The 17,023-nt window shown below is 40.6% G+C and overlaps 1 protein-coding gene across 8 annotated transcripts in view; it reads left to right on the top strand.

Moving 5' to 3' along the window:
• The window catches only part of CPNE4 (copine 4), a 517,058-nt gene that overhangs the window by 428,801 nt on the left and 71,234 nt on the right, over positions 1-17,023 (top strand). For all 8 annotated transcript variants that reach the window (XM_060683625.2, XM_060683627.2, XM_060683626.2 and 5 more), the window contains one exon: positions 15,222-15,320. In XM_060683625.2, coding sequence (XP_060539608.1) covers positions 15,222-15,320 — 99 coding nt within the window. The remainder of the gene's footprint in view (positions 1-15,221; positions 15,321-17,023) is intronic.

Genomic DNA, 17,023 nt, shown 5'->3' on the forward strand with positions numbered 1-17,023 from the left:
TAAAAGCATAATTATCATCACTTGAACAATGTAGGTACTTAGTAATGAATGGAAAAGTAGCAGCTAAATATCTAAATAAGCTAACCTACTTCTTCCTTCCATAATTAGGAATTAAAACTTAAATATTAGAGATAGAAAGCCTAGGCCAGACCCTATATTTTCTCTCTTGAAACAGGTTCTAGTCCTTTTTTTAATCCTTTAAAATAATTAATACCAAGAGTTATTTATAAAATACAGGTGCTAGATCATGGCTTTTTATTTCAAATGCAGTGATTTGGCTCAAATAAAGTTTCTCACATGTAGATCTTTATAATATTTGATTCTATACTACCAACATATTGTTGTTCATATCATCAGTAGCAAAAATATGTTATGTTTAACATCAATCATAGTTACGTAACAGTTTGAAGGTATAGTTTTACAGCGATATTCCAGGAAGTCCTATTTATTGCTTCAATTTTCAGTTAATATTTTTCTGCAGATCAAATTAACTGCCAGAGCTGTGAAGGGTCAAGAAGTTACATGTTCGTTTAAACTTTACTTTCATTAAGCACTTACTATTTGCTGTCAAGCATGTTTTAAAAGACTTTTAATCCACTTGAATAGCTAGAGGATCTACCTAATTTTTACCAGAGAAAAGATGAAAGATTGAGTGAAATGTCATGCTGTAAAATATTGAACAGGAACATTTTACATGTTTATTCAAGCAATTTCAAATTAGCAAACTTTTTTTTAGTAGACATGGCCACATTAGCAGGAAGATGCATATGTATTATTTATTATTAGTTCTTACTTCACTGGGATTCAACTGTTGTCCTTTGGCTTCATAGAAAAAAATCAGCAAGTGGTAATATTGATGAATACAGTTGTACATTTCTGGAGAAATATGTATAACTGAACTTCATATAAATGAGAAACTTTTTTTAAAAAGCTGTTCATCCCTTGATTGTACAAACAGGGGATCTCACAAGATTCTGGTGGCAAAAGGAAAGCAGACATGACCACATAATTTGCACTTAAAACAACAGATCTGCAGGTAACCAGGAGCAAGAAAGAAAACGATTCCATTAAGCAGCTAGGAGTGAGCTCCAACTGATACCTAGTTATACTCACCAAAATATGCAATCTATTAATACAAATCTTTATTCTTCATTGTTCTTATGGTACTCATAGTCAGAGATAGAAGTAATGAATTGTTAATCATATATATATATGACTTAAACCCAGGGGTGAAATGCTTCCGGTTTGGACCGGATCGCCCGATCCGGTAGTGATGGCGGCGGGTGGTTCGGAGAACCGGTAGCAAAAATCCCTGTGCCCCCCCACATGCCCAGTTGAGCCGCGCGATCATCAGAGGCTGTTTTTTTTTTAACTTTTAAAAGCATTTTTTCTACAACCTCTTCGCTGAAAAAATGCTTTTAAAAGTAAAAAATAAAAAGCCTCTGATGATCGTGCGGCTCAGCTGGGATCGTCAGAGGCTTTTCAAAGCATTTTTTTCTGCAACCCCTTTGGCTGAAGAGGTTGTAGGGAAAAAATGCCTTTAAAAGCCCCTGGCGATCCCAGCTCTGCCTGATCGTCAGAGGCTTCTAAAAGCATTTTTTCCTGCAACCTCTTCAGCCAAAGAGGTTGTAGAGAAAAAAATGCCTTTAAAAGCCTCTGGCGATCCCAGCTGACTTGCCTGATCGTCAGAGACTTCTAAAAGCATTTTTTTCTGCAACCTCTTAAGGTTGTAGAAAAAATGCTTTTAAAAGTAAAAAAAAAAAGTTGACCACATCCACCCAGTCACATTACACACACACCCCCACCAAGCCATGCCCACAGAACCGGTAGTAACAAATTTTAGATTTCACCCCTGCTTAAACCCTCTGGATTTTATTTGAACAACTCCTTGCCATCTCAGTCTATTTTCATCCAGTTTTAAACAGGTTCTGACAATGATTCTTTTAAGGCCAGACCTCTAGGTATTTTTTCCCTGCCAACATGCCATTAACCTTCCTGTTCCTTAGTTCTCTTTGCTATTAGATTTATCTTCCATATGTCTGTTATCAATGGTTTTGTCAAAATCACTTTTTTGGCTGAATTTCTATTATCTGGTATAACAGTTAATATGGAGAAGAAGTTCCTTCAAAAACTTAAATTAAAATCTATGACTGCACAGACCTTTTAGAAAAGATTACATACCAATTAAATGATAGTGACAGTTCTGCTTCTTAGACTTCTAGAAGCCAATATCACTCAGGGAACTGTAGTGATACATAATGCTCTGTGGGATAGCATGATGGCACTAGATTTAGAAGATGACCCATCCAGACCTGGATTTAAATCTTTGTGCAGCTATTCTGCTTTCATTGTGTAACTTTGTGTTATGTAGTTTCTATCAACTAATAACAGGAAATAGTTATCCTGAATTCTTTTCTTTGAGATCTCCTTGAATTTGTGAAAGAAAAGACCTTTAAGAAATTATTTCAAGGGAGAAGAAACCTTCAAATAAATGATGATATGTGGAAAGGGATACATTTATCCTTGATATTGTTATGGGAGGACCAAACAGAATATTAAAATGTCCTACCTTTTGTATTACAATAGTCTCTCAAATGGTCTGCTGTCTTCTGAGGCTTCAAGTGAATCCCAAGGGAAGGTCTCATAAAAGAATTCTTCTTAAGGATCATTTCAGTAATGGTGTTTGTTACCATGGTGGGTTGTTGGTTTTGAAAAATTGCTAGAGCAGTTATTCTTCTGTTGGGGAAATCATCCATCCAAATTATCTGCCCACAAATCTCATGAGGAATTTCAAAAGCTTGATTGAGTATTCTTCCAAAAGAGAAGTTGTATCCATAAGAGGAAAAAAAACTCTACAGAAATTTAGTTAAACTTAAGAAATTGAGTCCATCATGAAGCAATTCTACTGAGCAACCATATCTCTGTATAATTTGCTAAGAAACAGGAGAAAAATAACCCAGTAAGAAATATTAAGCAAAGCTACGCAAACTGCAACTTTCTCTTGCAAACCTCCTATACGCAATCAATCTAAATCTCTATCAAGAACAATCTGTTCCCTCACCAGACACCTGATGTGGACAGATAGAGAGGTTCACAAATCATGCTAACTCATCATATAATTTGGTCTGAATTAAGTGTATTAGAATAGTCTACCCAATTGTGGTAAACTATGAATAAAGAGAGCACCACTTACTATGCTGTGTGCTCTGAATGTGTTTGCAAGAGAAGCATTAGCCCACCCGCCTTCCTTTTGGCTTTTCTTCACTTATCCAAGTGGCCTCAGTCATATTCAGCACCAGCATATGAATTCTCAGCTTATCGCCTAAAGAATTTATTTATTTATTTATTTGTTTAAATTTCTATACCGCCCTTCTCTAATATAGGACTCAGGGCGGTGAACAGCCAAAATAAAACAAGACATACATACAAAACATACAAAATCTAAAAACTGATTAAAATAATTAAATCTTTTGGCCGTAATTAAAACAATTCCAATTTAAAATCAGTTTAAAATTTGACTCAAGCCAGCCCAGCTAGTTGAAATAAATGGGTTTTCAGGGCCCGACGAAAAATCCGGAGGTCTGTTATTATCCGTAACTCTGGGGGGAGGTTGTTCCAGAGGGTGGGCGCCACCACAGAGAAGGCTCTCCCCCTGGGGGTCGCCAGCCGACCTTGTCTGGTGGACGGCACCCTGAGGAGGCCCACTCTGAGCGCACTGGCCGGTGGGAGGCTATTGGTGACAGAAGGCGGTCTCGTAAGTACCCCGGCCCTAAGCCGTGGAGCGCTTTAAAGGTGGTCACCAACACCTTGAAGCGCACCCGGAAGACCACCGGGAGCCAGTGCAGTTCGCGCAGGAGAGGTGTCACATGGGAGCTCCCTGTCGCTCCCATAATCCCCTGCACGGCGGCATTCTGGACCAGCTGGAGCCTCCGGGTGCACCCCAGGGGGAGCCCCATGTAGAGAGCGTTGCAGTAGTCCAGGCGGGAAGTGACGAGTGCCTGAGTGACTGTGCATAGGGAGTCCCGATCTAGAAAGGGGCGCAACTGGCGTATCAGGCGAACCTGATAGAAAGCCCCCCTGGCCACGGCCGTCAAATGATCTTCCAAAGACAGCCGTGCATCCAGGAGGACGCCCAAGTTACGAGCCCTCTCCGTGGGGGCGAGTGATTCACCCCCAATAGCCAGCGATGGCATCAGCTGGCTATATCGGGACGCCGGAAGCCACAGCCACTCGGTCTTGGAGGGGTTGAGTCGGAGCCTGTTTCTCCCCATCCAGGCCCGCACGGCCTCCAGGCACTGGGACATCACTTCAAGGGCATCATTGGGGTGGCCTGGGGTGGAGATGTACAGCTGGGTGTCATCAGCGTACTGATGGAACTCCACCCCGAAGCCACGGATGATCTCACCCAGCGGCTTTACATAAATGTTGAACAGAAGGGGCGAGAGGACCGACCCTTGTGGCACCCCACAAGCAAGGTGCCTCGGGGTCGACTGCTGCCCCCCTGTCAACACAGATTGCGACCGGTCAGAGAGGTAGGAGGAGAACCACCGCAGAACGGTGCCTCCCACCCCCAACCCCGCCAGCCGGTGCAACATGATACCATGGTCGATGGTATCAAAAGCCGCTGAGAGGTCTAACAGGACCAGGATAGAGGAGCAACCCCTATCCCGGGCCCTCCAGAGATCATCCACCAATGCAACCAATGCCGTTTCCGTGCTGTGCCCAGGCCGGAAGCCGGACTGGAGCGGGTCTAGATAGACAGCTTCATCCAGGTACCGGGGAAGCTGTTGCGCCACCACACTCTCAACAACCTTCGCAACGAAGCGAAGGTTGGAGACTGGACGATAGTTAGCCAAAACAGCCGGATCCAGAGAGGGCTTCTTGAGGAGGGGCCTCACAACCGCTTCTTTCAAAGCGGCCGGCAGGACCCCCTCACTCAAAGAAGCGTTAACAATCTTCTGGAGCCAGCCTCGTGTCACCTCCCGGGAAGCCAGTACCAACCAGGAGGGACACGGGTCCAATAAACATGTGGTCGCGTTCAGCCGTCCCAGGACCCTGTCCATGTCCTCGGGAGCCACAGGATCGAACTCCCCCCAGATTGTGGGCCTTAGAGATGGATACAACATTTATTTGCACTTCCCACTTATATTTTTTTGCTACTTCTGCTATAGAAAACAAAGAGTTTAAAAACCATCTATCAGCTCACCTAGAATTCTATAGGACTGACTGGGAACTTGGAAATATTCTTGGAATTCCGAGAATGGTCATTGCAATCCATCCAAGGAACATAAAACTAGAGAATATTTTAGTCTGCCTCCTCAATGAGAATTCTTTCCAATGAAGCTAAATTCTATTTGAGAGTTGTTATAGCACTGGTAGCACTGCTGGTAGCCTGTCTGTCTGATTTTATTTGCCAGATAAAGTCTCAAACAATGGATAAAGATGATTGAGGAATCTTGGGCAATGGCCATTTAATTGGTTAAGTATTTGTGCTTTCAGTCACTGTCTTTGAAGTCTTCTTCTGTCCATTGGACAGTGGCTCATGTTTCAGAGTTCTTTACTCGTTCATCCCTAGAATAGTGTTCATGAAATCTGACTCCATGTTCCCGGGCAGGATCTGATTTATTATATTGAATGATGCAATTCCTCATTCAGAATTTAGTGTTTGGGTTATGAGGTGGCTGAATAAGAACCATTGACAATATACAAAATATACAATACTAGCTGGATACCCATGCTTCGCTACGAAATTATGTAATTGGGCTTGATAAATCGACACCTACAGCTTGAAAATTAATGAGTAGTTACGATCAGCCTCTCCTCTCCCCTTCTCTCCCTCAGCCTTGCCCCACAGAAACATCTCCTATCCTATCCTCCTTCTCTCCCTCAGCCTTGCCCCACAGTGTCAGGGCATTTATTAATCCCATGTTTGGCTCTGGGACTAATTACCCTGGTTTAATTAGAGGAGATGAATCGTGGCTCCTCCTTGTTTGCAATATTCTGAAAAAGAAACGCGAAGAAAGGTTTCTAATAAAACTCATTTATTTGTTATAAAGAAAATAAAACACCTCACTAACTAAGAAAAGTTAATCGCTACATTTTTGAAAGTAATTCTTGCCGGCTATCTCAGCCGGACCTTGCTGGAAAGAGAACAAAGGAAAGAGTGTGAAGGAATGGAATGTGGGTGGATACGGAAACACGTAGCTTACTGATAAAAAGTTGGCAAGCTACGGAGAGTCTGACAGTTCAGAAATGATGAGTTCAGCTGGCAAATAAAATAACGCAGTGACATTCCCCTTCTTTGCCAGTTGAGCGAATATCAGTACATCATCAAATAAGGCACATCTTCTTACGCAGATACTCATGTTGAGCTGCTGGAAGTGGTTTGTTGAGCATATCAGCAATTTGATCATGTGTAGATACATATTGCATTTTGACAAAACCTTTTTTCACTAAATGCTTTATGTTTTGGTAACGAATGTCAATGTGTCTAGACCTACTTGCCAATAAACAGGACATCCATTTAAGAATATCATATAACCTGAAGTACTTTTACGTGATTTCTTATCACTTGCCCAATCAGAATCTGCATAACAACATAATTCTGCATAATCAGTATGTGTTGGTTCTAACAATAATTTCAAGTGTTTAGTGTATTTTAGGTATCTCAATAATTTCTTAATACATGTCCAATGAAACTGTTTTGCCTTACCTACGTGTCGAGATAAGAGATTAACACTAAGTGCAATGTCGGGTCTGGTCCAACTACTAATGTATAACAGTGACCCAATGATTGAACGATAAAGTGTTTGATCCTCGAATTCAGGACTTGCTTCTTGTGTCAAGTTGTGAAAATCTGTTTGCATGGGTGTCTTTGTTGTGTTAGCATCTTTCATGTTGCAATGATGCAAAACTTGTTCAATTTTATCTTCTTGTGAAAGACTAAACCCCTTCTGTGTTTTTTCAATCTGAACACCTAAATAAGTGCTAATGTGACCTAATGATTTCAATGTGAAGTATCTCTGCAAAGCTTTGGCAAAAATTTTACTAATTTGCTTATTTGGACCAATATAAACAATATCATCAACATAAACAAGAACTATCTCATATGCATTGTTAGATCTTTTTGTGAACACGCACTCATCAGTTTCGGACTTAATAAAGCCCATTGAATTTAGTTTGTCAGTAAGACATAAGTACCACATTAAACCAGATTGTTTCAGACCATAAAGACTTTTGTTTAGAAACCAGGTATCCCCTTCTTGCTGTCGGAATCCTGGAGGACTTTTCACGTAGATCTCTTCATCTAGGTCTGCATGTAGATAAGCCGTGTCAACATCAAACTGGAAAACTTCTAAACCAAGGATAGTTGCAGTTGCTAAAGCAATTTTTACACTCTCAGTTCTGATTGTCGGTGAGTAAGTAAGGATAACGTTGAGCGAAACCCTGAGCTACAAGTCTGGCCTTGTACAGTGACTCACCATTTGGTTTATTTTTTGATTCTGTAGACCCATTGAGTGCCAATGACCTTTTTGTTTGCTGGAGGTTTTGCAGGTGTAAATACTTTGAGTTTCTTTAGACTGTCCATTTCAACCTGCATTGCCTCATACCATTTGTCTTGCTCTGAATCAAGGAGCTGCTTGATTTGTGTGAAATTATCAGGTGGAAGTGTGACATTGCAAATCAAAGGCAAGGGTGCTTTTGTCAGTTGCCAAGAATATCGTTGTGGAGGGATCCCTTTTGTGGCCCTCTTGGAACGTCTCGGAAAAACTGTCCAGTCTTCTTCTGCTTCGTCCTCGTCCTCACTTTCGTCGCTAGCGTCAGCATCCGCGGCTTGTGAAGACGGAACATCGGGCTGAGAAGAATCAGTGGAATCTTGATCATCAATCTGCGTAGCATCAGCAGTATCATCTCTAGGAAAATAAACTCCAGGATCATTGGAATGAATCCTGGACCAGTCAATGTCTTCCTCAAAATTAGCAGATTGGGAAATCACAATTGCATGTTTAGAGTCAATAAATCTGCTCCATTTTGAGTTATCATCAATACCCATAAATCTCAGTCTCTTTGCTGCTGGACTTCCTTTTCTTCTTTGAGCTAAGGGAATGTTCACCATAGCATATGAACCAAAAATATGAATGTTTTTAAGATCAGGCTTGTAGCCATACAACATAAAGAAAGTCTGATTTGTTACACTGCTCCAAGTACGGTTGACAATGTAATTTGCATATTTGATAGCTTCACCCCAGTATATCTTACCAAGGTTGGCGTCTTCTAGGAGACAACGCATCATGGTTTGCAGTACCCCTTGTCTTCGTTCTGTGACTCCATTGTGAGCCGGTGTGTAAGGGGCCGAAGTCTGATGAATAATTCCATTCTTATGCATCCAGTCCTGGAAACGCTGAGACATGAACTCGGCACCACGATCACTTTGGATTCTGGCGATGCGAACTTGGTGTTGGGTAGAAACAAGGGTTGCAAAGTCTTTAAAGATCTGAAAGGTCTCTGATTTTTCTTTCATAGGATATACATACCAATATCTAGAGTAATTATCAACAATTGTTAGAAAATATTTTCTACCACCAAATGATGGCGGGAATGGACCAACTATGTCAATGTGAACCAAATCAAAAATGCGTGTTGACAGGCGTGTAGCGCGTTTGGGAATGGCTGCTGCTTTGGATTTGGCCTTCTTGCAGACAGCACAATCCAAAAACACCTTACACCCCTTTAGATCCAAACCTTTTGCGAACTCCGGCATCTTCCTAAGAACACGGAAACTGGCATGCCCCAATCTTCTATGCCATTTGTGGATACACCTGGAATGCAAAGGTTTACCAGTTAGTGAATTCTCAACATTAACATTTTTATGCGGAACCTCAGGCTTGCTCTGAGCAACCTGTTTACCAATTCTCTTTTTGTTGGCTTTAGGAGCCTTAGGGATAGCAACAGGATCTCTCTCTGGAGCATCTCTATCTGGGCCTGTGCCTTCCCTTTTTGGAGTTTGTATACTTGCCTGTGTTTGTTTTTTAGGCTTTGGCTTTAAGTAATAAACACCACCAATTAATATGGTTTCAGCAACAATATCTCCATCTTTAACTATGTAACTTGCTTTTTCAAGGTGGTGAACTTGGAACTTTAACATTCTAGACAAGTGACACTGACTAAGCAAATTACTGGTTGCTGTTGGTATGTAATAAACATCAGGAATGAATGCATCGAGCTCTTCAGCATAAACAGTTCCTTTTCCTTTGACCTGACAAGGATGATTTGAAAAAGAATAAAGTTCACGTAGTTCTGGTTCAGGCTCGTGCATCTCTGTAAAAAGTTCCTTTCTGTAGGTAACATGCAATGCTGCACCACTGTCCAAAGTCCACAGGAGTCATCTGTCGTACTCTGGTTGAGGTTGTGGATCATTGGTTAAAGCCAATGTGGCGAGTGGAGTTTGTGGATCACGCCGGGGACCACGACGACCTTGTCTACTGCCTCTGCCTCTGCCTCTGGAGTCTGTTCCTCTGGGCTGGCACATGACGGGAGCTGGAACTCGTTGGGGACAATCCCGGGTGGCATGTCCCACACGATTGCAGGTGTAGCATCTTGGCATCCTTGGAGCTTAGATCCTTCCTCGGAAGGGGCGCCTAGCTGGAGCTCTTGATGCGGGTGGTCCTCTCAAATGTGGTGTGGCCAACATGAATGCCTCTTCTTCAATTAAAAGTCTACAGACATTGTCCACTGTGTGTTGAGCAATCGGGACTTGGTTAATTTTTGTAACAGCATCTTTCCATTCATAATTCAAAGAGTTAATAGTGATGCTGATCATTTGAATATCTTCAATGTTATGGCCTCTTTCTCTCAATTCTGTTCTCAGTCCTTTCAGTTTGGTCAAATGTCCTCCAATTTGTTCACCAGGTTTCAATCTCGAACCGTGGAGTTCAGACATTTTTAGTTTTGACTCACCAGTTAGTGGAGAGACAGAAAATGCCTGGTAAGGAGCCTGCACTTGATATGCTGGCTGTGCTGGCAGAAATGCCTGTGGTATTTGCTGTGCCTGTTGTGGACCTAAAAATGATCTTGGTTGTGCCATTGGAGGTGGGCCAGGAGGTGGCCCTCTTTGCACTTGTGGCTGGGGCGCATATGCAGGCATTTGTAGCTGCTGTGGCTGATGCACTGGAATCTGCTGTATTCCAGTTGCCATTTGTGCTTGATCTGCAATATTGGCATGACCTGCTGGAGATGCAATCACTTGCCTTTGCTGCATAAAGCGTGGCTGTGTTCCATCTAAAAGGACACCAACACCGCCAGGGGGTGTTTGAGTTTGGGCCTGTGGAAACACTTGTGGCATTTCAGCTTCTTGTAGTAAATTACTTTTGCCAGCAGATGGTGCTGCACCTTTAGCTTCGGGCAGCCCAGTTACAAGAAATGATTGCGTGGCAGGTTTATATGTAACTTGATCAGGGAGACTTTCATGTGACGTATGCAGTGCCCTCTGCCTTAATTGGCCTGACACAAAATCCACCAGGGGGAGTGTCTTTGGCTCCGGAGAAGAAGGCAATATGGCACTTTTTGAAAATCTTAAGTTGTCTCCCTTATCCTGCTCAAGCATATATATAGCCATTTTTGCCTGGGATAGCTGCTGTTCATAGAGTTTTATACGGTCACGATAGGCTTTCATAGCCAGCTCATCCAGGGTGAGCTTAGAGCTTCGAGGAGAATAATGAATTGTTTCTCTCTCTGCGTGGGAGTAATTTTGCTCGGCAGTGTGCTTTGGCCTTGCATCGAGCGTTACAAATTCAGAAGGTTCTGGGGAGACTTTTTCAGAGCTTGGAAGATCAGAAGAAAATGTTACTGACCTCAGTCGTAAATCATCATCTTCAAAAACAGCTTCTGTCTTATCTCCCTCCATTTCTGTTCCCACGGCTTCTTCTCGTTCCAGGCGTGTGGCTGTAGTAAGGGGCTGGAAATCTGGAAACCTCCTTTCTGTCACCTTCTCAGCAAAATACATTTTGTATTTGTTTTTCTTCTGTTTCGGCATCTCAGCAATATAATTAGCGTACCTCAGTAGCTAAAAATTAATTGCCTATGCGCTCTTATCAGAAATAACAAAACAAGGAAAAAGGCCATAAATCAACCGTCCGAGAGCTACCAGATGTCAGGGCATTTATTAATCCCATGTTTGGCTCTGGGACTAATTAGCCTGGTTTAATTAGAGGAGATGAATCGTGGCTCCTCCTTGTTTGCAATATTCTGAAAAAGAAACGCGAAGAAAGGTTTCTAATAAAACTCATTTATTTGTTATAAAGAAAATAAAACACCTCACTAACTAAGAAAAGTTAATTGTTACATTTTTGAAAGTAATTCTTGCCGGCTATCTCAGCCGGACCTTGCTGGAAAGAGAACAAAGGAAAGAGTGTGAAGGAATGGAATGTGGGTGGATACGGAAACACGTAGCTTACTGATAAAAAGTTGGCAAGCTACGGAGAGTCTGACAGTCCAGAAATGATGAGTTCAGCTGGCAAATAAAATAACGCAGTGACACACAGAAACATTTCCTATCCTATCCCCTTCTCTCCCTCAGGCTTGCCTCCAGAAGGCTCCCCTATACTATCCCCTAACTCTCCCTCAGCCTTGTCCCACAGAAGCCTCCCCTATCCTCCCCTATTCTCTCCCTCAGGCTTGCCCCACAGAAGCCTCCCCTAATCTATCCCCTGGTTGCTGCTGTGAAAGTAAAAATGAAAATGAAACTCCTCTCCTCTGCTTGTGTTTTGCATTTGGAACAGATTTCTTTTCAGGTGGGGAGGGGGAGTAGAACTCCTTAGCATCAGAGTTTGAAAAGTGAAACAGTATTTGCTGTGTGAGCAAGAAGAAGACAGGAAGGAGGCTGGCTGTGGCTTAGCTCAAGTTTTCTGTATTAAAGCTGCTTCCTACTGTGAAAGTAAAACTGAAAGTGAAACTCCTCTCTTCTGCTTGTGTTTTGCATTAGGAACAGATTTCTTTTCAGGTGGAGAGGGGGAGTAGAACTTCCTAGCATCAGAGCATGTTAATCATAATATAGGAAATACTAATGCTCTGATGGTCATTTCAAAAAATCCTTTCTTAGTGAAGCAAAGAGGAACATATGTGGCAAATTTCAAGTTTGTAGGGTTTACAGTTCTGGAGATTTTGTGATTACGGCATAGATTACCAAGGGCAAGAGGCTCAAAATGACAAGATAGTTACTGTAATGATATAATTAAAGTTTAGCCTCTTTTTGTATGTGTTGCAGGCATGACTTGCTTTTAAAAAGGGTCAAAATTTTGTTCATACAGGAGCAAGTGCCATCATGACTTTTTTTGACCCATACCTTTGCAAACACCCAGTATCTGATCCTGTTTTACTGTAAGAGACTCACTGTGGTTTATAGTTTGACAAAATAAAATAAAAATAAGTACTATGGAAATAAATGAAAACAACAGAAGTTAAGTCATGGAGGTGGAAGCATTGCAAATTTACATCCAAGTCTTGGTTTGAAAATTCTGACATTGAACCAGCCCCAATCCTGAGCTTCCTATTTCATCACCTTGGGACTGTGATTCCTTATCATTAATAATATTTCAGAAATGTTCCAGAAAAAGTATGACATGTTTCCAGGTGTTTGGAATTAACATACAGTCTTTGAAAATGGACAGGCTGGGTCTGATAAGAATAGCTTTATTTTGACCTTCCAATAAATCTTGAGAATTTGAAAGTAGAATTCAGAGTATGTGTCTTTGTAGCATACTAATGGTATGTGGGAAAGACTTTGAGAGACAAGCAACAAAATTCTGCTTAGGGACTGATCATATAAGAGATAATAACCAGAAACTGAATATTGGGCAGGACAACATAACCAGAAGGGAACTCTTCATAGTTTCTCAGGTTGTAAAGAAATCAGTGGGAGAATTGTACTTTCAGTGTTTCAAGATTCTGTTCATGTAGCTTTACAATAAAGTAGAATTAGCTTACCCGGTGGTATTTCCTGTTTGGTCTACCTGGTAAGGCTAAAATCACATATGTACCATGACGACACAGAGGGTTATATATGGTATATTGATCTATATATCATATATCCAAAATGAATATTTCCAGACATCAATCATGCTTCTAAAACTTCCTTCTAATTATAGCTATGCAAACAACAATGAAATAATGTCAGTATCTTTTGTCCATGAACTTTGGTACTAAATCATTTGGCTTTCTAAAGGTCTAGGAACTACTTCTCTAAAGTTAGGAGTTTAAAAAATCAGCTTTAGCATGTTAACCTTAGCAGTCTTCAATGTAATTTGCGATCTCCAATTAAAATTCAAACCCCAGACAATCTAAAATTGTCCTTTCTCTTTTGAAACAACTTTCTGACATTCTAATTAAAGACTGATGAATGGATCATTAACACAATCATGATCCTTTGTCTTTTTCTTTAATCAGCAAGTGGCAATTCTGTGTACTTGTTTTTATAAGTGGTAGGATGGGAGAGGGAGTCAAAGGCAGTTACGTATCATGTAAGGTATCTTCATCAAGGAATAAAGGCTTTGTGATTGAAGCTATTTTGTATGCATTTTCCCTTTTATAAAGAAAGAATAGAAGATACTGTACAAAATAATGTACAAAAGGCTCAGGGTGTAACCATTTTACCATAGCTGCGGGGCATTAAAACAGTTAGTTTACAATTTCCAGAAAAGTCTGGCTCTGTCACTCACATATTAAATATTGGCTCTACTTAGAAGTAATTGTGCAGAGTTCAGTGATAGTGTCCTTGCTCAGCACTGTCTCAGAATCAGTTCCTTAAAACACTGAGTAAGAAAAGATCACAGTCTGAAACTCTTGAAGGTCATTGCTCAACTATGCAGAGGAGAGATAGCAATCTCCTCTGCCTCATGGGTTACATGTATTGTCAGGAAGCTAGTTGTACATGCTAGTGGGTCCCACCCTTGTAATCTGGTTCTTCACTATTTTAGTAGCACTAGGAGTAGGAAGGCAGTAGGAGAAAAAATCAATCTAACAGTATGAGTCATAAGTGCTCAAATGTAAACTATTTTATAAAGAGTTTTGAATATCTATCCTTTGAATATCTTATCTTTCTCACTTGTGACTTTCCTCTAAGAAGACAGTATTTTACAGTGGTGAAATTTACTTACCTTCCCTACTGGTTCACCAATGTGCGCGTGCCGTCATCTGCACATGCACAAAGCCTTCTGTGCATGCTTAGAGGCTTAATATGTCGCAAAAAGATGATGGCATGACATCCGTGCAGGTGGGTGGAGCCTCCTGCAGCCGCCGTTACAGGTTCACCCGAGCCGGATAGAACCGGCTGGATTTCAACCCTGGTATTTTATTTGTACCAGGTTAAAGAAACTATTAAAATAAAATCAATCCGAGCTTTCTGTTTAGAAAGCATTCCACAATGAAAATACAGTATATTATAATAAAATGTATATGAGAAGACAATCTTTGCTGATATGAATTGGATCAAATATTAGATGAATAATCACAATAGGATGAAAATGCATAATGCCAAAATCCTGATGCACCCTATATGTATCAGAAAAAGATGAAGCAGGTGATCCTTTTCTTAATGTTTTCCACAATAAAACTGAATTTAAGTTGAAGAAAGAAGAGACTACTGGTAGTCCTCACTTAACAACCAGTTGTTAGCAACCATTCAGACCACAATGGATCCCTGCAAAGGTACTTATGACCCAACTTTAATGATTAGAAAACATTATTTAGATTTCTTATTTAATAAAGCTCAATTATTATTTTTTAAATTTCCATGTGAGCCTGACAAAAATGCCACTGTCTTAAAGGTCTTAACTTTAGTAAATGGTCTCCCTAAAGCAGCTGCAAATTTTTTAGACAAGCATGATAACCAGAAAATCTGAGTGGCTTTAATATATATGAAATGGGATGCTCACCCCTTCCCAAACAGAGATTAAATGTTTGTTTTTTACCATGGCTTTGTTACCTGTGGTGAACCATAGTTAAGGGTTATGACCTATCACAGGACTCTTGCTAGCTTTTGTTGAGATAGGTGTCCATGGATTTCATGGAGTAAGTAGGTGCTTTCTCATTTCATTGTAGAGGAGATATTAAGAATTTGAATATGGTTTGCACAGTCCTTAATTGATATTTTTTTTTCCCATAAAGGGATTGTTTCTGCTGTTTTAATCAAATTTCTGGGATTTTTAGTTTTTATATTTCTCTTTCAGTGCATAGTCTGGGACTGGGATTCCAATGGCAAGCATGACTTCATTGGAGAATTCAGTTCAACTTTCAAGGAAATGCGAGGAGCAATGGAAGGAAGACAGGTAGGCTTAGATAAATGTATATTATTTGTAAATAAACAGATAACAATCTATCAGAGTAATGGAAAAAAAGTAGGTGCTGTTTTGCTTACACTTTGGTTTTTATGATGCTTTATACGGGAAATCAGACAAAGAATTATTAAAACACATACATATCATCTTGGCAAAAAAAGTTAAACACATGGAAATAATACATTAGTAGTGAGCTGGAATCAGCTCACTTGGCAGAAGAGAAAATGGTTGAGAATGTTTTTGACTGAATAATCATCTGAAGCACATTTGAGATAAATTGACACAATAGTACAAGGAGCCAGTCCACTGATCTTTCACCTCTGTTAATGATGTTTGGGTAATGGCACTACTCATAAATGCTGTATATGGAGTTACATGGAAGAGAGCTTTATCTGGATCCATCAACACATCTGCTTTTCCTCACCTAGAGATATCAGTAAACAGTAATGTGTTTTACATCTCAGATTAATTGGTGAATACAATACATTTGGTGAATACAATTGGTTCTTGCTGCTACCACCACCCAGCCAACACAACACAACACAATCATAGATACAATGATTGGTATCTATGCTGTCTTTAAATGTCATGAATTATTTCAATAGGAATTGAAGGTAGATTTTAATTGGAGTTTATGAGAAATCCTATTCTTTTCAGGGCAGCTGGACTTCATTCCTAGAGTCTTTCAAAAAGTTTGTATGAATTGGAAAGTTTTGGGTGACCAAAGTGGGAAAATATAATATATCTATAGTTTTACTTCTTATAATGATTTTAAAAATATAGAAAATCATAACAGTACTTTTTGGCATTTTACCATTAAATTTTGGTAGCAGAAAGAAATGGGCAGTTAAGAAATAGGAAATATAAATAAAAGCCTTCATAGTACAGTGGTCTAAAGCACCCTGTTATTAAGACCAGCTGCCTGCAATTACTGCAGGTTCGAATCTCGCCAGGCTCAAGGTTGACTCAGCCTTCCATCCTTTCTAAGGTAGGTAAATTGAGGACCCAGTTGTGGGGGCAATAAGCTGACTTTGTATAAATATACAAAAGGATGAAGGCTATTGCTTAGCACATTGTAAGCTGCCCTGAGTCTCCGGAGAAGGGCGGCATATAAATCAAATTAAAAAAAACAAAAACACTTTGCTAGTGCTGATTTCGATTTTGGGTAAACCAGAATTATGGGTGTCCTGCACTAAACTTAATGTTATAGTTTATACTGTAGCTTCTTATAACTTTGCGGGGGGGGGAGAGTAAGGGAAGTGAGGGATCAAAAAGATGTTTTTGATTATTAATTAATTATTACAGTTCTGGTTAGCAGCTCTAGTGGTTGTTGTTAGTTGCGAAGTTGTGTCCGACCCATCGTGACCACATGGAAAATGTTCCTCCAAGCCTTCCTATCCTCTGGAGTCCATTTAAGCTCACGCCGACTACTTCAGTGACTCCATCCAGCCACTTCATTCTCTGTCGTCCCATTCTTCTTTTCCCCTCAATTGTTCCAGCATTAGGCTCTTCTCCAGTGAGTCCTTCCTTCTCATTAGGTGGCCAAAGTATTTGAGCTTCATCTTCAGGATCTGGCCTTCTAAAGAGCAGTCAGGGTTGATCTCCTCTAGGACTGACCGGTTTGATCGCCTTGCAGTCCAAGGGACTCACAGGCATCTTCTCCAGCACCATAGTTTCAAAGGCCTCAATTCTAT

The sequence above is a fragment of the Pantherophis guttatus genome, chromosome 4 (genome assembly GCF_059756535.1).
Source record: "Pantherophis guttatus breed Tessera chromosome 4, ASM5975653v1, whole genome shotgun sequence".
Classification (NCBI taxonomy): domain Eukaryota; kingdom Metazoa; phylum Chordata; class Lepidosauria; order Squamata; family Colubridae; genus Pantherophis; species Pantherophis guttatus.